The 22176-nt window shown below is 41.6% G+C and overlaps 1 protein-coding gene across 2 annotated transcripts in view; it reads right to left on the bottom strand.

Annotated features, from left to right (window-relative positions):
* lpcat2 (lysophosphatidylcholine acyltransferase 2) overlaps positions 1 to 21958 on the bottom strand; it is a 71106-nt gene extending 49148 nt beyond the window's left edge. Inside the window, exons 1-7 of one of the 2 annotated variants that reach the window (XM_038806747.1) lie at positions 21724 to 21958; positions 19731 to 19873; positions 8665 to 8885; positions 4808 to 4920; positions 4638 to 4698; positions 3893 to 3951; positions 1039 to 1073 (exon numbers count right to left, since the gene is read on the bottom strand). In XM_038806747.1, the coding sequence (XP_038662675.1) occupies positions 1039 to 1073; positions 3893 to 3951; positions 4638 to 4698; positions 4808 to 4920; positions 8665 to 8885; positions 19731 to 19780 (539 nt within the window). In that variant the 5' untranslated portion in view covers positions 19781 to 19873; positions 21724 to 21958. The remainder of the gene's footprint in view (positions 1 to 1038; positions 1074 to 3892; positions 3952 to 4637; positions 4699 to 4807; positions 4921 to 8664; positions 8886 to 19730; positions 19874 to 21723) is intronic. The other variant, XM_038806746.1, reaches the window with a different exon arrangement.
* Between the last annotated feature and the right edge of the window lie 218 nt (positions 21959 to 22176).

Raw genomic sequence — 22176 nt, 5'->3', positions numbered from 1 at the left:
AGCTGATTGGGAACTAGCTAGGCTTGAAGGTCTATTGAGAATTGCAGAGGTGCTGCTGCATGAGATGGATGAAAAACCACTGCTAGAAATGCTCTGGCTGTCTTTACAACTACAAATTAGGAGCAGAGTAAGCCACTCAGCCCCTCGAGTCTGCTCTGTCATTCAATAAGATCATGGCTGATCTGACTGTAACCTCAACTTCATATCCCACCTACCCCAAATAACCACTCGTTATGTGTTGCCAAAAAGAAAATGACCCATGGGCTTTCATCTTCCGCAATAATCTTTGATGTGGAACCTTATCAAATGCCTTCTGGAAATCAGTACATCCACTGGTTTCCCTTTATCCACAGCTGGTTTAACATGATTTCCCTCACAAAACCATGTTGACTGAGTTAGTTTGGCATTGTGGGAAGGATGGAATGTGGAAGGGTTTAGAACTTTATGTTTTAAACAGTCGCTTTAATTTAAGGTAAAATTAAATAATGGAGATCCTGCATCGGAAGACAGGCCTGAAAAATCAGAGGAAGCTTAATCGGCAACTTTTTTGTCTGATCTGGTTCGGATTTATTGAACGACCAAAAAGTTTTCACTCAGTTTAGTGAGATATTTTATTCTTCATGGAAATATTACTGCATTAAGTTTAAGATAAGCTTACAGTAAGCATGAAAATGAAATGAAATGAAATGAAAATCGCTTGTCACGAGTAGGCTTCAATGAAGTTACTGTGAAAAGCCCCTAGTCGCCACATTCCGGCGCCTGTCCGGGGAGGCTGGTACGGGAACTCCCGTAACTCCCGTGAACTCCATCAGAACTCCCACAACATTTAACATTTATTCTTCTTCAACTATATAGTTTATTATAAACAGGGGTATTCTATATGTTCTTCTCTTTTATTTTCCCCAGCTTTTAATGGAAACTTTTCCCCCAACTTTTAATGGAAAATTTAAAACGTGACATAAACCTGCAAGCTGGTTAATTTATTACCAGCCATTATTCATCTTTATTTCCCAATTACTATTTATTTTAAAAACTTACGCATTATGTCCTTGCCAAGTCCAAGTAACTGTGTCCTGTTGGAAAATATTTTTTGTAATTAGTTTAATCATTTACAATTTAATCCTTGCCAAATATCAAGCTCTTTATATTAATGCAAATTTCTGCATTATTGCTCTTGTGGAAAGAAAAGCTTGCTCTGCTAAAAAGATACACTCACAATGTAAGCAACTGAAATACAATTTATCTTTCATTAACAAAGCTGATTTTGATGAAGAACTTTTAAGTATTTAATTTTTCTTGATAAATGAATTAACGAGTGACTTAATAGTATATAAAGTGAAGTTGAATTGCCAGATTCAGAAGTGAGTGAAGGATTTATGATTGATAGCTTCGAAGCTCAAACATTATCATGCAGAATTTTATCAGCTCTCAATGGGCCACTCAACAACTTCCAATGCATGAATTGTTACTCTACTTACTTTGATAAAATCTGGAACCAATACTTAGTTCAATTAAATCTTCACATTCTTCCTAAATGAATGATCCAAGCTAGTGTGAAAATCTATAAACATGCAGCTGACCAGTGCGAATGTGAGTGGTGAGGTTTGAAGAGCTCAAAGCAATTTAGACAAGTTGAGTGAATGGGTAAACATATGGAAAATGCAGCATAATATGGATAAGTATGATGTTATCGCTTCGGTAAGAAAAGCAGAAGGGCATAATATTATTTAAATGATGATTGATTAAGAAATGCCGATGTACAAATGAACCTGGCCTGGGTGTCCTTGTACACCAGTCGCTGAAAACAAGTATGCAGGTGCAGCAAGCGGTTAGAAAGGCAAATGATATGTTGGCCTTCATTGCAAAAGGACTTGAGTACATGAGCAAGGATGTCTCACTGAAACTGTACAGGGCCTTTGTGAGACCACACCTGGAGTAGTGTTTGCAGTTTGGTTTTCTCTCCCAAGGATATACTTGCCACAGAGGCAGTGCAGCAAATGCTTAGCAGACTGATTCCTGAGATCGCGGGATTGTCATACGAGGAAAGATTGGGCCAACTCGGCCTTTATTCACTGGAGTTTAGAAGAATGAGAGGGCACCTTATTGAAATTTTAAAATTCAGACAGGGCTGGACAGACTGGGTGCAGGGATGATGTTTCCTCTGGCTGAGGAGGTCTAAAGTGAGCGGTCACAGACTCAAGGTACATGGTAGGCCACTTACAACTAAGATGAGGAGAACATCTTCACTCAGAAGATGATGAAGTGTTGGAATTCTCTACCACAGAAGGCTGTGGAGGCCAAGTTACTGAATGTATTCAAGAAGAAAGTAGATACATTTCTAGACTCTAAAGGCATCCTGGGGTATGGGGAGAATATGAGAGCTAGCGTTGAGATAGAGGATCAGACATGTTCATATTGAATGGTAGAGAAGGTATGAATGGCCGAATGATCCTATTTTGAAGTTTCTATTTCTGCATACGAAGTGATAGATGCATCTTAATCTCTTGTTATAACTTGGCAGAAATCCAAAGATTCTTCTCCTAGTTGTTTACTTGGATAAGAGGGAATAAACCCAGAATGCCAAATGATACAAGTAAATCAATATGTTAGACTTGGCTGTGAATCTCCAGAAATATATATTTGGACTTGCAAACACGGAGTCACAAATTGCAATCTCACTTTTCAGCAAATGTGAGACCAACTATTCTCATGTTGGTGAGGAAAATACAAGAATAGTTTGCAGATATAAAGAGTGCAGAAACTATAAAGAGCAATCAGTGTGGTCTTGGAAGCATTAGGTTATTCCTCACACACTAAGTGGAGTTCTTTTTGGGAAACAGAAGTCATTCCAGTATAATAATAATTATTATTGTCACAAGTAGGCTTACATTAACATTGTAATGAAGTTACTGTTAAAATACCCTAGTCGCCACACTCCGGCGCCTGTTCAGATGAACGGAAGGAGAATTCAGAATGTCCAAATTTCCTAAAAGCACTTCTTTAGGGACTTGTGGGAGGAAACCGGAACACCCGGAGGAAACCCAGACAGACACAGGGAGAACATGCAGACTCTGCACAGACAGTGACCCAAGCCGGAATTGAACCTGGGACGTTGGCGCTGTAAAGCAACAGTGCCAACCATTGTGCTACTGTGCTGAATACTGTTATCTATCCTACAATGTGGAAAAGTGTTCAAATCTATGCCTTTCAACATCCAAGGATCTTCAGAAAAAGGAAAAATGCATCAATAATATGTAAGATTCCAAAGATGCCTGAAACACGAAAACATCTGGCTCCGGGTTGACAGTCTGCTATACATTTCTTACCATATTACTTTGATTAACTAAGTTTAGGGCCTGGTCATATACATGACACATTATAGTAACAATATTAAACTATCTTTTAAAGCAGAATTTTGTGCCTTGACTGCGCCTTGACGGCCATCATATTTGGATTAATGGTTAAATCTCAGTACTTGGTGAATTCAACGCACTTGCTTATTATTGAGTACTTCAAGTCGACCAAACTTATACTTCCAAGATACAATGATTAACTCAGGACACAAATCTTGGATTACATGTTTCCTTAAGAAGTGTTAATTGTAATTTCTCAGAATCAAACATGGAGATTGCAATCTTGGGTGTTTTGGGGTAATTACCTTCCTTTAACCCAAGAGACCAAATGAGTTGGGACAATTTATATCAGTACAGACGCTATTAGGTTTTGTGGCAGGGTTAGGCTCAATGGCTTTTTCTCAATGTATGCTCCGAAGTGAGCAGTGTAAAAGTCAGAGTGAAAATTGATACCCATTTCTACTTCATTGGTTCAAGATGTCTAGCCGAGAAGAAAAGATGGGAGATGGTGAAATAAAATTGTACACACAAAAACTCACCAATCTGTTTGGGTATCGAATAAGTACTGGCTGTACGGGAACTCCAGGAATAAAAGCGCCTGTAAACATCAGAAACAGTTATGATCCTAATACTTTTTTTGAGGTTTAAAACAGTGCCCTCTTGACTTAAAAAATAGTGGAAGTATTAAATCTGGTGACTGGAGAGACCAGAGATTGAGAAATGTAGTAAAATATGGTAATACGTGGGGCTGATCATTGGAAGGAGATGACATATTTGGGTATTCTGCTGCGCGTGAAGTTTGTCGTATCCCCATATCTTAACCCTTCATAAAAAAATTTCAGGAGTAACAATTCATTTTACTTGTGGGCAAATATTACGTTTTCTGATTACTTGTGACACATCAATTGCGTGCATCAGAAATCTACTGGAACAATAATGTAACTATTTGTGAATTACATTTGCCCAGCATTTCAAAAGGAAATGACTTTTCACCACATATTTGAAGGCTGGAAAGGAAAGATTTTATATATTTATAAAATAGACACCTCTACCAACATGCTAAAATTACATTAAAACAAAGAGTAAAAAGGTAGGAGCAAGGCAAGCTTAAATCCCTTCAAAGGCTCCTTTCTAGTTTTAATTCTTTCTCTAGTAAATGAGCAGGAAATTCTCAGTTACAACCATTAAATTGACAATGACAGTCCAATTTGAAAGGTTGTGTGTAAAGTACATATTTAAAACTTGGACATAAGAATGGAAATTTAACCAGAACAGTTTACTCACCTGATTTGAAAGTAATAAGGCAAGTGCGATTTGTACAGGTGCCTTCTGGAAAAATCATCAGCTTGAAAGAAAAAGAATGGTACTTCAACCAAACAGTTTTGATACTGAACTAAAGTCTAATAAAACTTAGAATTTACACAATTGCATTGATTCACGTGTGATTAAAATACCTGAGGCCATTTCCCTTTGGACTGTGCACGCTTTGTAATCTCTTCAACAGTTTTCTTCCGCGAATTTGTCTCAGTGCGTGATACCAACACAGGTTGAGAACAACGCAGCAAACCTAAAACACAAAAACAAAAGGCTGTACAAACTCTTTCCCCCATTATTTTTAATTAGTGTCATTACCTTGGAAAAAAACAACCGATTGACACAAGACATGAGGGTAGATACGGCAGAGGTTTAAAAAAATGTAATACCAAGAGTAAAGTTCATTTATCAAACTGAGAATCCCATTTATACATCTGTAGCATTATTACTGAAATAATTCTACTGAGTGCCACGTTGAAGTGTTTTTTCAATAAAATATTTCACCAGTATTTTCAACTGCCTCAACTCGGCTCATTTGGGAATGTTTTTGCATTAGAACATCTCCAGTTGAATTATTTTAAAAAGATCAAAAAATAGTACTTAAGAAGTAAAGGAATCAATATTGTGGAAAGGAGTACGGTTTCACTTTTGAGCATCTAGTTTAAGAGTCAAGTAAGTCTAGTCAGGAATGTCACCAGTCTGTGCAGAATACAGCTCCTCCGGGTGCTCCGGTTTCCTCCCACAGTCCAAAGATGTGCGGGTTAGGTGGATTGGCCATGCTAAATTGCCTGTAGTGTCCTAAAAAGTAAGGTTGGGGGGGGGGGGGGGAAGGTTGTCGGGTATAGGGTGGATACGAGGGTTTGAGTAGGGTGATCATTGCTCGACACAACATCGAGGGCCGAAGGGCCTGTTCTGTGCTGTACTGTTCTATGTTCTCTCTGATGTAACAGTGTACCAAACCCTCCGACGTTTGAAAAGGATCTTTAAAGCACCCATATGAGATTTCTTTTTCCCCACTTCTAACACCAGCCACCATTTACAGCTGGAAATTTGGGATGCATTCGAACAACAACCTATATTCATCATCCCAAGTCACTTCATAGGAGCTTCATAAAATAAAAAAATGACTGAGCAGCAAGGGAATTTTTAGGCCACACAACCAAACAAATTTGGTCAAAGAAATAGATTTTTTTTTAAGGAGCGTCTTAAAAGGAGGAAATAGAGGAAATCAAGGAAGAGAGGTATAGGGAGAGTATTTCAGAGCTTTGGCAGCTGAAGGCATGGGCACCAATAGTGAAGCAATTAAAATCAGGGTTGCTTAAGAAGCCATAACTATATAAGTGCAGATTTTGTGTAGAGTTGTGGAGCTACAGGAGATTACAGAGATAAGAAAGGGCAACAAGGCCAGGGAAGATATGAAAACAAGGATGGGAATTTTAAAATCTAGGTGTTGCATGACTGGCAGCCAACATAGGTCATAAATAATGGGATTTGGTGCTAATTAAGAAACGGGCAGCAGAGTTTTGGATTGCCTCAAATTCAGGGAGGGCAGAGTATGGGAGATCAGCCAGAAGTGCAGGAGAATAGTCGAGTCGCTGGCGGGGGTATGAGGCGGGACTCCTTGATATCGGGGCTGGGTTGTGGGGAGAGGCAGCATAAGATTATGCTCTATGCGGATGATGTGGTGGTGTTCGTGTCGAAGCCGGATGTCTCCATTCCCGCTGGCATTGACATGGTGGATGGGTTTAGTGCCTTCTCTGGTTACAAGATTAATTTTACAAAGTTCAGAAGCTATGCCTGTGGGAGAGTGGAGGGGGAAACCTCCCCCTCCCTTATTTTCCTTTTTGGTGGACCACATAGGGATTTAAGTACCTGGTGTTTCAACTGCCCGTTCTTTTCGGCAGTTATATGGGGCTAACCTTCCTCAGTTGATTGTTTCTATTAGGTGGGATTTGACTTGTTGGTCTTCCCTGTCGGTCTCATGGCTGAGCAGGATTGTCTTAGTTAAAATGAATGTGTCGCCTAGATTTCTATACCCCTTACATATGTTGCCAATTTTGTTGTCAGCTAGAATCTTATAGATTAATAGAATGTCTTTATTTGGAAAATGGAAAAACCTCTTCTAAAGTTTGCCAATGCAGCTCCAATATTCCAAGGGGGGTTTGGGTGTCCCGAATATTAGGCTGTATCAACTGGCCACCCACCTTAGATTTATGAGAGATTGGATTAGGAAGGACCCTGCCTCCATTTGGCTGGATATTGAAACAAAGTAGTTTGTTATTTTATGGGGACAATAGGACAGGTTCTGCTAGATGCGCAAATTCGATTATTGTTAACATTCTTAGGGCATGGAGAATCTTCGACCAACTAGAAGGGAGATCCAACCTGTCTTCCACTCCTTCTCCCATCCAGGGCTGCCCAGATTTCCTGCAAAGTCTTAAGGACCATAGATTCAATACTTGGAGAGATAGAGGCATTTGGAGGCTGGGAAACACATTCAGTGACCTTCTGGTCATCCTTTGAGCAGCTATGCCAGCTACTTGATATCCAAAGATGCTGCTTTTTATAAGTATCTGCAACTAAGAGACTTTATCCTGAATAAAACAATCCTGCATCTAATCATAGAATGAATTTACAGTGTAGAAGGAGGCCATTTGGCCCGTCGGGTCTGCACCGGCCCTTGGAAAGAGCACCCTACCCAAGACCACACCTTCACCCTATCCCCATAACCCAGTAACCCCACCTAACCTTTTTTGTTTGGACATAAAGGGCAATTTAGCATGGCCAATCCATCTAACCTGCACATCTTTAGACAGTGGGAGGAAACCGCAGCACCCGGAGGAAACCTATGCAAACACAGGAGAACGTGCAGACTCGACACAGGCCATGACCCAAGCTGGGAATCAAACCTGGGACACTGGAGCTATGAAGCAACTGTGTTAACCGTTGTGCTACCGTGCCACCCAGTAACTTCTCAATTTCCTCGCTCGAAAAAAATCCTGATTTCTACAGAGCCTAGACGAGTGATTAGCAAGTTCAATGATACCTTGTGCTTTAAATCCTGTGTTGGATCCTTGTAGTCTTGGGAAAAAGACTCAACAATTAATATTGATGAGAAAACATGGGGCAGTATATGGAATTATGCCAATAAATATTTGGTTTGTAATTGAATGAAGGAAACTCAAGAAGGAGACATAATCCAATCTCTCATAAATCCAAGGTGGGAGGCCAGTTGATACAGCCTAATATTCAGGACACCCAAACCCCACTTGAAATATTGGAGCTGCATTGGCAATACTGCACAATTTACATATCACACTTGTCTGAGACAGAGGTTTGATCCTACTATATTCCTGATGTGCGCAAAGCGCCTGGTTGTCGAGGGTGATTATATACATTGTATATGGACCCGTGTTAAGATTCAATCCTATTGGTCTGGTGTAGTTAGGGAGCTTAAAATTATATCTGACAGAGCCTTAGAGTTTAATCCTTTGTTCTTAATTCTGAGTCTTCCAGACAGGAGAATTACAGATGAGAAATTGATTTCATATGCACACTAAGGTATGCAGTGGTTACAAAAAAAAATACTGTGGCACTATTGCTGTTATGATAAACATCTCCTTTGAGGATATTTTAAACATTATTAAATGAGCCTGGCATGTGGAACACAAACTTATTACACTCTTGCTTGTGGTCAGAGTTTCCACTCGTTTAATTTGTTAGTAATTTTCTACTGACCGTTTAGCAATATTTTAATACCATTATGTTTGGAATGCATCAATATGCTTTCAACATTTTCCTCTGTGCTTTTATTTTTATTGACATAGATAACAACACTTCAAGAAACAGACTTGCAAAATGTTACATTTTAACACCTCATTATCACATACTCATAACCCAAACACAAAATTACAACCAAAACATTTAGCAAGTTTTCTAATGTGAATTTAAAGCAAAATGTGCAACCAAAACAATGATAAATTTAAAATAAACTCACATCCAAACAATGGAATGTCCGCATTCTCTGCTCTTGAGACAATTGATGGCATCTCAGCAACGATATTCACAACTGCATCAAAAAAAGTTGAGTGAGGAGCAACCACAAGAATCGGCGCCTCAGCTACTGTGGCCTTTTTTCCCGTCACCTTAATTTGTATGAAGCCCACACAGAAGAAAAATGCACGTCCCAAGGTTCTCAACACAAATCGTGAAACATGGCTGTAAATTAAATTAATTGATATGAGAAATTAGCACTTCCTCCAGCTTAGACAATGAGAACACATGTTACTTTTTTTTTTAAAGTGGGGGGGGGTGGGGGGGGGAGGGAGAAGAGAGACGAGGCAGTGGAGAAGGGCAAGAATATAAAGTATCTCTATCTTCCTTCCTGCCAGAAAAAAAAAACTAATTTCAAACTATAGACATTGAAGATTTTCTGTTTGTGTCTCCTTTGCAAGTTTTGCAAACAACAGACAATCTTGTATAAACTTCAATCATAATAGTCACAAAGGAAATATCAAACTTCTCAAGGCAAAGTTCAAATTTTGAAGTCCAATTTTTAAAACTGGTGACATGCTTGAAAGTAACATGTAAGTGACTGTATGCATCACCTGTACAGAAAAATAGTTAAACAAATTAAGATTCTAGCAATTTCAAAATGAGATTATGATGATTTTTGAAGAAGATGAATAGCGGTACTTTAAGTTCCCCAATCTGGAGCAGAGCACCAATCCCCCAATATTAATACAAATTGATCTTTTCAAACTGAGCTTTACAAAAAATATAAATAAAATAAACCATAATCACATTGCATTATCAATGATACCATCAATGTCCTGTGGGAATCACTGGACAGGTCAAATCAAATGGGCATAAAGTGTCTGTTTAGTTATATTCCCGTTTGTCTTTCTAATGGTTGTTCATCTGCCTGGTTTGTTGAGCTTTGTATGGTGTAAATCACTCATTTATTTTTTATTATTTTGGAATGTCATTTACAGCTAGTAAAACCATGAGCTACCTCTTTTTGCTTTTGTTAGCACAACTATATTTACCTCCACCTATTGTACCCCGAGCTGATGTTATGAGGCATGAGCATCCAACCTTTGGCCTAGGGCTACATGATTCTCAAGCCCCAAAAGTCCAACACAAGGCAGTTAATGTGCAACAATGTACAGTTTTGTTTCTTGTTGGTTAGTTTGGTCTGCTTGACATTCAGCAGCACAGTGGTCTGGAAAGGGCAGATTTTAGTTTGTTGCTTTACTTGTAGATATGGTCTACATCAGAACACCAGGAACTGCCTCGATCGGCAGTGAGAGATGTACGCAAATTAACAGGGCAAGTAAATATGCTGCAAGTAAACTCCTCAGTACACCCCTACACATTCCACAGATAAATTGTGCAAACCTCTACAAAAGACTCTTTCCACGCCACAACAAATCTAGATTTAGCTAAATACTAAATGATATCCACAAAGATCTGGAGAAGTTTGTGACTAATAATAATAATCTTTATCACAAGTAGGCTTACATTAACACGGCAATGAAGTTATTGTGAAAAGCCCCTAGTTGCCACACTCCGGCGTCTGTTCAGGTACACAGAACGTTCAATTCACCCAACAAGCACATCTTTCGGGACTCGAGAGGAAGCCGCACTGGGAGGAAACCCACACTGACACAGGGAGAAGGTGCAGACTCTGCACAGACAGTGACCCAAGCCAGTGGCGCTGTGAAGCACAGTGACGTACTACATTTCCCCTGTGATTTGTCCCTCGTCTTTATATTGCTTAAATCTGACTTTATCTTCCCAGACTATAACTAAGGCAACAAAATTTCCAGATACTTACTCGAAAAAGTCCAGACTCGCTATGATATTTTTTTCACCTTTCTGCCAACAACAGTTCCATTTATTCTCTCTGTTACCTTAGTTTTCCACATCAGAGGTCCTGAAACAGCTTTTTTCCTTTGATAATAACCACAATTGAGGAAAAGTCGAGGGTAGGAGTTGTAGCTGACCCATTTCCTGCATCGCTGCTCTCCTCTTCACAAGATCAATAGTCCTCCTTTAGTTGGTGCTCCAATACACATACCTCTGCATTCCCCAGATCATCTTCCATCATCTACATTGCGATCCCATCAACCATCATCTTCTGGAGATTATTCACTCTCCCTTCCCCTTTGTTTCCTCTTCCTCATACGAGCATAGAAAGATGCAACACCTTAGTGCTAGTTTCCACACTGAGTGTAAACTTTCAATTCTTCACTTCTTTTAAAGCATGTATGGTCACAGGGCTACTTTTCCTTTTGCACCAATAGATGGCATATTTGATTTGTAATTTTAGCCATTGCTCTCCTGTCCATCCTGTGTTTAGGTCAGTCATAGATCGAAGATATTCAACCATTTCCTTTTCTCAATTCTGAAAAAGGATTCCTACCCAAAATATGAACATACTTTATCCAAATGACTGAAGATCAAATTTTACTTCACGAGCTTTGTCACAGCATTATCTGAGCCTCTTGTGACATTCCCAATTCAACTCGGTGCGGAGGTGCAGCATATTTAAATAACTAATCCTGGAATTTGTGGAGTAATGTCAGAATGGGAAGACCAGTGTATATAACTCGGTATGTTACAGTGAATGGCCACTGCCCAGAGTCATGCCTGCCTCATTTTATCTGCTGCTGAAACCCTCATTCATACCTTTATCTTTAGACTTGATTATTCCAATACATTTCTGGCTCACTAGCTTCCCACATTCCTTACTTGCAACAAGTCCCTACCAGCCTTATGCTTGCTGGCTTACCCTGGTTTCCCAGTAAAATGGCAGCTCAATTTTTAAATGATCCTTATTTTCAAATCTTTCTACTGTCTTTCCCGTCCCTGTAATCCCCCATAGACCAAAATGCTCTCATCTAATTCTGACCTTGAGCATCCTGGATTTTAATTACTCTATTAGTGGTGCTACCTTCAGCCCTAGACTGAAGTTCCTCCCCCCCCCCCCCCCCCCCCCCCCCCCAACACCCTTGAAGACACTCCTTAAAATCTACCTGTTGGCTCGGCATTTAATTTTAATTCATAATGCTTGTGTGAAGTGCCCTAGGTTAAATGTGTTGAATAAATATACATTGCTGTTGTTATATGTTCCCAGTTGCACTGTTTCAGGAAATATTATACCACTATATTTTAACGTCAATTGTTTATGGGAAAGGATGGACAGGGAGACAAATGATTGGTGAAAGCAAGAAATATGTAATCAAATACACACAGCTAAATAAAATCTTCTAATCCATTACGCTAAATCTGCTAAGCATATTCATTGCATTAACTCTCTAACCATCTGGTGCAATTAGTCAATAAATATTGACCAATACTCCTTTCAGTAAAAGACCAGAGGGATTTGTTTTAGGTGCGCTTATAAAGATTTTTCAACCCCTTCATCATCTAACTCGATATAAAAAAAGACAATTAAAGCAGTGTTTTTTTAAAAATATATTCCTAAGGATTACTGGGCAGATAAGCATTGTTCAGTCTCTAAAGGAAATAATGCAGCCAAGAACTTCAGTCACATTACTAAAGTCATTTATGATTTATTTACCTATGAATTACCCTCCTTGAATTTTACAAGCTTTTAATAGTTTGAGGCAATGTTACAAGACACTATTCCAATAAATTGATTTTAGTTTGAGCTAATGGATTCAACGCAAAAGTGATGAACAAAATAAGAAGTTTTGAAGTGCTAAATGCTTAATAATAAAGCAGATGCATAGCAACGAGAAGCAATTATAAAACCTACTGACCAGTTACAAAACAATCACTATACCATGACAAATGATAATGCCATAAGTATATTCCAGCATATTTTTGTGCAACCTAAAATTTGTACAACTTCCATCCAGAACATATATGTAATGAACACAAGAATATGTGAACTGCAACGGAATTATCTTAAAAATTGATTAAGAAATTAACAAATAATTCACGACGTAGTAATTACAGCTGAATAATTCTGAAACAAATGTTTCTTTGACTATCAAAACTGGTCAGATGTGCTATAATGTACAACGTCATCCTTTTAAACTACTCTCCCTCAATCCCGACACTTTCTAACAGTTAATTTTGCTTTCCGATACATCAATTTCCTGAAGAAATCCATAATATGCTCCAAGTCACATCATCCAGCTAACCACAAGTTTCCATCACACCAGAGTACTCACCATCAATTTAAAGAGCGTCATTAGGTTATAACCTTTTAAAAACAAAGCTTAATCAATGCATACTACAAGGTAAACCCGAACGTCCAATATGTACCGAGAAGCACAACGTCAAAATGAGCTTACTCTGCATAATCAGGCATCAAGCACATTTCCGTTTTCAGTAAAATGGTTTATTGTAAAGGTCCCCACCTTTATAAATAAAAAATACGCAGCTCATGGTACATCAACCTGCCAATGGCGCAATTACAATAATGGCTTTGGATACAGCAAATGCTGCAAACACGTTGCGTTACAAAGGAGATAGCAACCAAATGAGGTAAATTTTAGACATGTATGCACACTAATTAAATCTGGGGAAAGGTCCTGGGGCATCACACCATCAGAGTTAAGAAGCGTTCCTGAAAACTACAGACCAACATGTGTAATAATTAACTTGAGGAAAGTTGATAAAGTGAGCCGATTTAAAATAGGAGAAAAGCATAACACAACCAGGTTCCCACAAATTTACATGCACTGTATCCAAAAGTTTAAATATGTTGCAACATATTCAAATTATTTTTCCAGCTATTTTTGGAGTAAGGTCAATGAGAAGACGTGTATGTAAAATTTGATATTTTATTGTGAATGGCCCCGCCTATTTCTACCCCTTAACAGTGCCTCGATTCATGCCTGCCTCAGCTTATTGGCTGCTGGCTGAAACCCCCATTCCGAACACTCCGATCTTTAGACTTGATTATTCAAATGCATTTCTAACCAGCTTCCCACATACTACCCTTCTTAAATTTAAGATCATACAAAATGCTGCTGCCTGTGTCCTCCTCATACTGAGGCCCGTTTACCTGCCAGCCGTGCGCTCTCTGGCCGAAACCAGACTGGTTTCCGATCAAGTGATGTAAAAAAAAAAAAACACTCTTTGATTTCCCAGATTCTAATTAGTATAGTAAAGGTGGTGATGCCTTCAACCACTTCAGCCTTAAACTTTGGAATCCCCTTCTTACATCCCTGTCTCTCCTCCCCCCTTTAGAACGCTCCTTAAACCCATCTCTTTGACCACCTCCCATTTGTGGCTCATCTACCTCATACAAAAATTAGAAATACACAGTTTCAAAACTGTTTGCTGGATGAGTATTGGGTCAATCGCTCAATATCTGGATGAAGTAAATCTATATTGCTCAATATCGCGATGATGTCAATCGATTCAATGTTTTTGGAGCCTTTAGTAGTTCACCTAGTCACTCCAGCAGTTATGCTGATATTGTGTAGTGCAATATTTTGCCACACATTTAAGGTGTAAAGAAGCTTAATTTATTGTGTCCTATATGAAGTGCTAACTTCTCTTATTACACTATATGTGCACTATCTTGACAGCTACTATTATACAGATTCGAAACAGGTTCCTATTGTGGTCTATGAGGCAAGAAATGTTATAATATCATGACTATTTGTCAATGCCCACATGCTTTCTCACAGATACTGGGGATGGGCGGGGCTGGAAAAACTGGGAAAGGCAACACTTATTTACATTGGCAACCTCTCTCCAGGGCGAACAGATTGGATCATCACAGAATTGTTACGGTGCAGAAGGAGGTCATTTAGCCCATCATGTCTGCACTGGCCCTCCAAACGAGCATCATGAATTAGTGCCATTCCCCTGCTTCGTGTGATGTATTCATACATCAAAATGTATTCAGGAGCAAATTCAATAAAAAAGTTCAAAGGAGCTACAGCTTTATGAACACGGATGTTACAAACTGGATTCTAACAATTGTCAAGTCTAAATAACTTGCAATCTTTTGATTCCTTCCAAACATTTTGCACAGGATTATCAAAGACTTTGTAACTGGGTGAACTACTAAAAGCTCTGGAAAACATTTCATGGATTTGTTTCATCCAGATATTGAGCGATTGAACAAATATCTCTAACTCTATCCAACAGCTATTGAAATATGCCCATGTTGTTTCCAATTGAGGCAATTTACATATGTTACATATGTCTTAGAGCTGTGAAAGGAGGCAGATCCAACTGTGGAAATTATAGAGGGATTTCCTTACTCTGCGCCACAGGAATGGTCATCACAAGAATCCTCCTCAACCGCCTCCTCCTAGTGGCTGAAGGGCTCCTCCCATCAAAAGGCACAATGAACACTATCTTCAACAAATCCAGGAAAAGTGCAGGGAGAAGCATAAATCTCTATACATGGTCTTCCTCGATCTTACAAAAGCTTTCGACTCTGTCAACTGTGAGGGATCCTTCTCAAATTTGGCTGCCCGCAGAAATTTGTCACGATTCTCCGCCTGCTCCACCAACGACCTCCAAGCCATGATCCTCACCAACAGAACCACCACAGAACCAATATTTGACTGGGGCCAAACAGGGCTGCGACGTCACACCACGTCTTCTCCATTCTTGCAGAAATACTTCACCCCATCACCCTGGAGCTAAGCTACTGTACAAGCGGGAAACTGTTTAACCTCTGACACCTCCAGGCCAGAACCAAGAACACCCCAAGTTCTGTCGTCGAGCTGCAGTACTCAGTCGGTGCCTATGTGTGCTCACTCAGGCCGAGCTGCAAACCATCATCGATGCTTTCACCTAGGCATATGAGAGAATGGGCCTCAGACTAAACATCAGGAAAACAATGGTTGTCTCCCAGCCATCTCGGCGCTAGCAGACATCGATGATGAAATACAGCATCAACTCCAATGCTTGAGTGCAGTCTTCAGACGTCTGAGGAAGTGTGTTCGAAGACCGAGGCCTCAGATCCAGCACCAAGCTCATGGTCTACAAAGCAGCCATGTTCCCCACCCTCCTGTATGCAACAGAAACACGGACAATGTAAAACAGACAACTCAATTCGCTGGAGATATCACCAACGTTACCTCTGCAAATCTACTGGCAAGACAGACGTATCAATGTGAGCATCCTCTCCCAGATCAATATCCCCAGTGTTAAGGCACTGGTCACACTCGACCAGCTGCGATGGGCAGGCCACATTGTCTGCATGCCCGACACAAGACTGCTGAAACAAGTGCTCTACTCCAAGCTGCACAATGGCAAGTAATCACTTGGGAGGGCAGAGGAAATGCTACAAGGACACTGAAGGCCTCCCTAAATACATGCAACATCCCATCAACATGGGAAGTGCACAAACTGGAGAAGAAGCATCTGCGAAGGTACCAATCACCTCGAGCGTCACAGGGTGGAGAACGCGGAGGCCAAGCATAAACAGCGGAAAGACGGCACACAATCCAGAATGTCCCATCCTCCCACCCACCAAGCACCACCTGCGGCAGAGTCTGTGGATCCAGGATTGGACTATTCAGCCACCACAAAACCCACCTCCTCAGAGTGGAAGCAAGTCATCCTCGATGCTGAAGGACTGTCCAAGAAGAAGGGAGGGGAGAGATAAGGAAATTAACATACTTCATGATAGCCTGAGTTCACAAGAGACCCCAGAAATCATAGATTATCATAGAATTTACAGTGCAGAAGGAGGCCATTCGGCCCATCGAGTCTGCACCGGCTCTTGGAAAGAGCACCTTACCCTAGGTCACCACCTCCACCCTATTCCCATAACCCAGTAACCCCACCCAATACCAAGGGCAATTTTGGACACTAAGGGCAATTTATCATGGCCAATCCACCTAACCAGCACATCTTTGGACTGTGGGAGGAAACCGGAGCACCCGGAGAAAACCCACGCACACACGGGGAGGATGTGCAGACTCCACACAGACAGTGACCCAAGCCGGAATCGAACCTGGGACCCTGGAGCTGTGAAGCAATTGTGCTAACCACTATGCTACCGTGCTGCCCCAAATAAAAGATTTATAAATTAAATCTTCAGATGACTTTGCTGAAATGTGCTGAGGGAGTAAGAGATAACAATGAAACAGCTCAGGTGAAATTTAAAGAACACATTTATCGGAAACCCATAATCAGGATTACAGTAATCCCTCCCTCTTCAATTTTGCAAGAGATGTCAGCAATTAAAAAATGTTCAATTTATTTTTGTTCTTAAGGAATCATTGCAGAATTCTTTCTTTCTTCATGGTACAATTAACACGTGATATCCTAAACTGGATACATTTTAATTTCTGGATGGAAGAGTGGCAGGAAATTGGTAATAGCTAAAGGGGAACAGCTAGTTCTCCAAAAGTGAGAGTGCAGAGTGGTAGGGAAGGCAGTAATGAGACTCAGCACTGGAGGCATGTTATATACTCGTTTACAATTGATGCTAACCTTTTATTACCCTGGATCCCACCTCTGCAATTCTCAAATTTCAAAATGAAACACTGTACACAACTGTGGTTCAATCTCGACAGAAAAAAAAAGGAGAATGGGACCAAAACATAAAGACACATAATCGCCAATTCAACCGAGAACCAAACATACCAGACAATTTGACTGCCTACTGGGCGAACAGCCCGAGCTCAACATGTATCAACGCTAGCTGTATAAACTGACTAATCCCAAGGCTTTTGAAAGGATACAATTTCATCAAAAAGATCAGAAATCAGCCACAATACCAAATTTCAACTGAATTCAGTTATTAAATATTTGATCAACATTATGATTAGATCTCTCCAATGACAGTTCATGAGTGGATTATACTCCCTTTTTGACAGTTGCAGAATTCTCTTAAGCATCTGGATTCATTTAAACCCAAAATGCATGTGTAATGACACATACCTATATACATACGTGTGCGCGCAGATTTGAACTGATATTGATCATTTGCTGTTGCCAATGATGACAAAACTAAAAGCTGCTGCTTAAATTGTATTGAGTGCATCAACTATTGAGGGAAGCTCAAACAGCTGTTCATATCTTGTTCAAATGCAACTATGGGTGGCACGGAAGCACAGTGATTAGCACTGTTGCTTCACAGCACCAGGGACCCAGGTTCGATTGCAAGCTGAGGTCACTATCTGTGCGGAGTCTGCACGTTCTCCCCGTGCCTGCGTGGGTTTCCTCCGGGTGCTCCGGTTTCCTCCCATAAGTCCCGAAAGATGTGTTTGTTAGGTGAATTGGACATTCTGAATTCTCCCTCCGTGTACCCGAACAGGCGCCAGAGTGTGGCGACTGGGGGATTTTCACGGTAACTTCATTGCAGTGTTAATGTGAGCCTACTTGTGACACTAATAAATATTATTATTATTAAATCCAACTCCCCAACACCACTCCCCATGTTCTCTGAAATTTAATTTATGTACACAGCCAGTTTTTCCTGTGAACATACCTTTAAACTATTTTGTGCTGTCTTGAATATTTGACATGGACCATGGATTGCTTGGTACCTTTCAGGCTGATATGTAGCCTTGCATTTGCAGAGCTGAGCAGGGTCATTTCTGCACACCCCTGTAGACTTTACAACACCCATCACTGCTGCCAGGTTGTTAAGCTGGACACCAACAGATTCCAATTTTAAATTAACAGGGCAGTTTGACTGCCTCTTCAATGGATCCAGTTCATTCATCACTTTAGCGGATTTATTATCCCAACATTTTATATTTTGAAATCTAACAATTACTCAATATTGCACTGATTACCAATCCTTTACTGTATGCTTACTCAATGTCTGAGCTTTAAAGTTCTGCGAGTATTTGGTAAATAACATCCAGGAGGAGTTGTAACTGTTGAAACATCTAATGCCAAGCTTTTTTCAGTAGTCTTTTCTCTCCTGGCAATGGTGTTAAACCAGATAGTTTGTTGGTAAGGTCTTGAAGGAATGGCATGATCTTTATGTTTAACAATTAACCACTAGAAGGAAAGTAAGTTTACAACTAAATTGGTTGACTTGTTACAAAAAAAAATCAAAATACTGCAGATCCTGAGCATTTTTCCAATTTACACTCACTTCTAGAATTTTGCTGAATTATGATTCTTGGCTTAACAACCTTGAAAAGCAGTATTTATTTCAAAAGATTAAATTATAAAGTAAAGCACAGCGCTCCAGCAAAAGGCTCCGCTTGGGTCACAGAAGTCATAAATTTATCAGTTAAGCCAAAACAATTCCTTCATTACTTTGATAGAGCACAGTAATCTAGGACTAATCTAGTAACTTTGGAAACTACCCTGGGTTTCCGATCCCATCTTATTTATTTTACCTTATCTAAAGCTTTTGCATACCAGAGGGGATCAGACCAGGCTCCACTCTGTCACACACAGGTTACTGACACTCCTATGCCTAGATCGTTATAGAAAATATTTATTCACATGAGATACTGATATCCTGTCGGCACTATCAACACAAGCCACCTCCTTCAGAGAATGAAGCAAGAAAATCTATTCTGAAGAGTTACAAATTTATTAGAGTGATGTTGTACTACTTTTTCAGTGATGCAATGGCAATTTTGGCTATAAAAGTGGCGTTTCAAATCCCAAATAAAAGCTAAGCAGATTAAAGGCAAGTGAGACGTGGGAGACCTCTCAGAAGAACTTTACACAATATAGTATAATTCTAGTCTGAGGTGAAGCCACATTTCAAAATGCTCAGGGATGTATTAAACCACCATGAAATGTCAAATTTTGATTAGAATCTGTGTGGTCGAAAAATACATTGAGCTCAAGTTATCTTTGCACCAACAAATAGGAGCAGCATTACACGATTCAGCCCCTTGAGCCTGCTCCACCATTCAAAACGATCATTGCTGATCCTATATCTCAACACGACTTTTCACACCCACTCCCACTGTTCAGAGTCTGCTAACTGCACATGTAAACCAATCAGTTAGCGTTAGCTCCTTAGCTGAAAGATAAATGCAACCTTAAGATCATCCTTCCAGAGGGTAACGAATGCTGTTCGTTATTGGCATTTGGGATCTGTTTCCGACCAAAAATAACAGTGCTTACCGCTTCCAGTTTGGAACTGGCTCTTGAGTTATACACACTGGGCAGCACATCCGTCCTAAAAATGCACATGGCCAAGCAACAAGGGCAATGAAGAAAATACAGAGGAGGCGCAAAGGTACGAGAGTAACACTGGCCAGGGCTATCTATAAAGACACAATAAAATACATTAGGTGACTGTCAATTCACTGCACTCAGCAGAAAACCATTTCCATGAAAAAATAAACAGAAACAATAAAACTACCCAAAAACACAAAAGTGCAGTGCTCAGGAAAAAAGTAACACACCCAATAAAACGTATGGAACTAAGCCTCACAGATCCACGGAACTGTGCTCAGACAAAGAGATGGAGAGCTAAATGCTGACCATGGCAATGGTGAACTCAGCTGGTCACTACCCCCACTCTCTTAACTCCAGGCTCAGTCTTAAATTTGCTGACCATGCTAACCCTTCAGTACTATCACCATATTGACCCATATTATACTGACCATGCAGTGTTGCCCCATCACCAGCCCCAGAACCTGTTGATTCTCCACCCTGTTGAGTGGCCAGTGTTGAATCCACTTTAATCGCATTACTGTCCCTGCATCCTGCTGACCTGTTTGAATTAAAACTCGAGCCCATTACTGGTCTTGCGCTCTGCTGACCCAGTACCAACCTCACACAGACCCTGCACATTGCCGATCCCCAGTGGTCACCACGTTCTGACCCTGCACGCTGCAGATCCAAATACTAACCACATAATCTGACTCTACATCCTGCTGACCCTCAGTACTGACCCCATTCTGAACCTATATCCTGTTGACCCAGTACTGACCATACATCCTGCTGCCTGCAGTACTAACCCCACAATGACCTTGCCAACCCAGTATTGACCCCACACTGACCTTACATCCTGTTGCCCCCAGTATTGACCTCACACTCTGACCTTATATCCTGTTTCCCCCTGTACAGACCCCACATCCTGCTGACCCCTAGTACTGCCCACCCCCCATCCTGTTGATTCAGTACTGACCCCACACCCTACTGCCCATAGTCTGACCCTGCACCCTATTTCCCCCAGTACTGACCTCGCACTCTGACCATACATCCTTTGCCCCCAGTACTGACCCCACATCCTGTTGACCCGTCGATACTGAACCCACACCTTGTTGCCTCTCCCCCCCCCCCCATTCTGATCCCACACTATGACTATCCCTGCTGATCCCCAGTACTGACACCACTCTGCCCCTGCTGACCCCACTCAGACCTTGCATCCTGCAGACCCCAGTACTGACCCCACTGGAACCTAGCACCCTGCTAACCCTGCACCTGATGCCCCCAGTACTGACCCAGCACCTACTGACCCCAGTACTGGCCCTGCATCCTGCTGACCCCAGTACTGGCCTTGCACTCTGCTGACCCAAGTACTGTCCCTGCACCCTGCTGATCCCACACCTTGCTAACTTCAGTACTGATCCTGCACCCTGCTAACTTCAGTACTGACCCTGAACCTTGCAAACCACAGAACTGACCCTGCAACCTGCTGACCCCAGTAGACTCTACATCTTCCTGATCCCCTCTTGCCCGAGTACTGACCTTCAAACTCTGATGCTGTACCTACTGATCCCAGTACTGACCCCACACTCTGAACCTGCATCTTGCCGACCCCACACTCTGAACCTGCGTCTTGCCGACCCCACACTCTGAACCTGCGTCTTGCCGACCCCACACTCTGAACCTGCGTCTTGCCGACCCCACACTCTCAACCTGCATCTTGCCGACCCCACACTCTCAACCTGCATCTTGCCGACCCCACACTCTCAACCTGCATCTTGCCGACCCCACACTCTGAACCTGCATCTTGCTTACCCCAGTACTGATCATACATCTTGCCTACCCAACTCTCTGACCCCATTAATGACACTGAACTCTTGTTTATCCTCAGTGTTCACCCCGCAGTCCAACCCCGTTGGCCGCTAACGGCTGTCGCACAGAATCGCCTTCCACTCCGCACCTACTTTGAGCTTGTCAGTCACGCTGAGCTCGATATGGTAAATGAACGGGTTGATAATGGGCGGCTGGAAGAGCGAATGCTGCCTTGGGATCGGGAACACCCTTTTGATGGACCGACTCCGGCTCCTGCTTCCGCTCACGACGCAGGAATCCGACATGATTTTCCGAACCAGCTTCACCTCAGACTGCGCGCTGCTCGGCCAGAAGCATGCGCAGAGCGGCTCCGCCCCGCCCGCCTGGGGCATGCGTAGTCAGTTCCCTGGTGGCCCCGCCCAGCCCGGAGCATGCGCAGAGTCAGTCCCTTGGTGGCCCCTCCCGGCCCGGGGCATGCGCAGAATCAGTCCCCTAAACGCCCCGCCCCCTTTGGGCATGGGCAGAGTTCGTCGTCTGGCCAGCCACGCCCCCTTCAAAGTCCGGGGCATGCGCAGAGTGGCCACATAGGTTCCGCTCCGTT

This window comes from Scyliorhinus canicula, chromosome 9, assembly GCF_902713615.1.
Source record: "Scyliorhinus canicula chromosome 9, sScyCan1.1, whole genome shotgun sequence".
Classification (NCBI taxonomy): Eukaryota; Metazoa; Chordata; class Chondrichthyes; order Carcharhiniformes; family Scyliorhinidae; genus Scyliorhinus; species Scyliorhinus canicula.
Note: the sequence above shows the minus strand (reverse complement) of the source record. Positions and strands in the feature narration are given on the sequence as shown.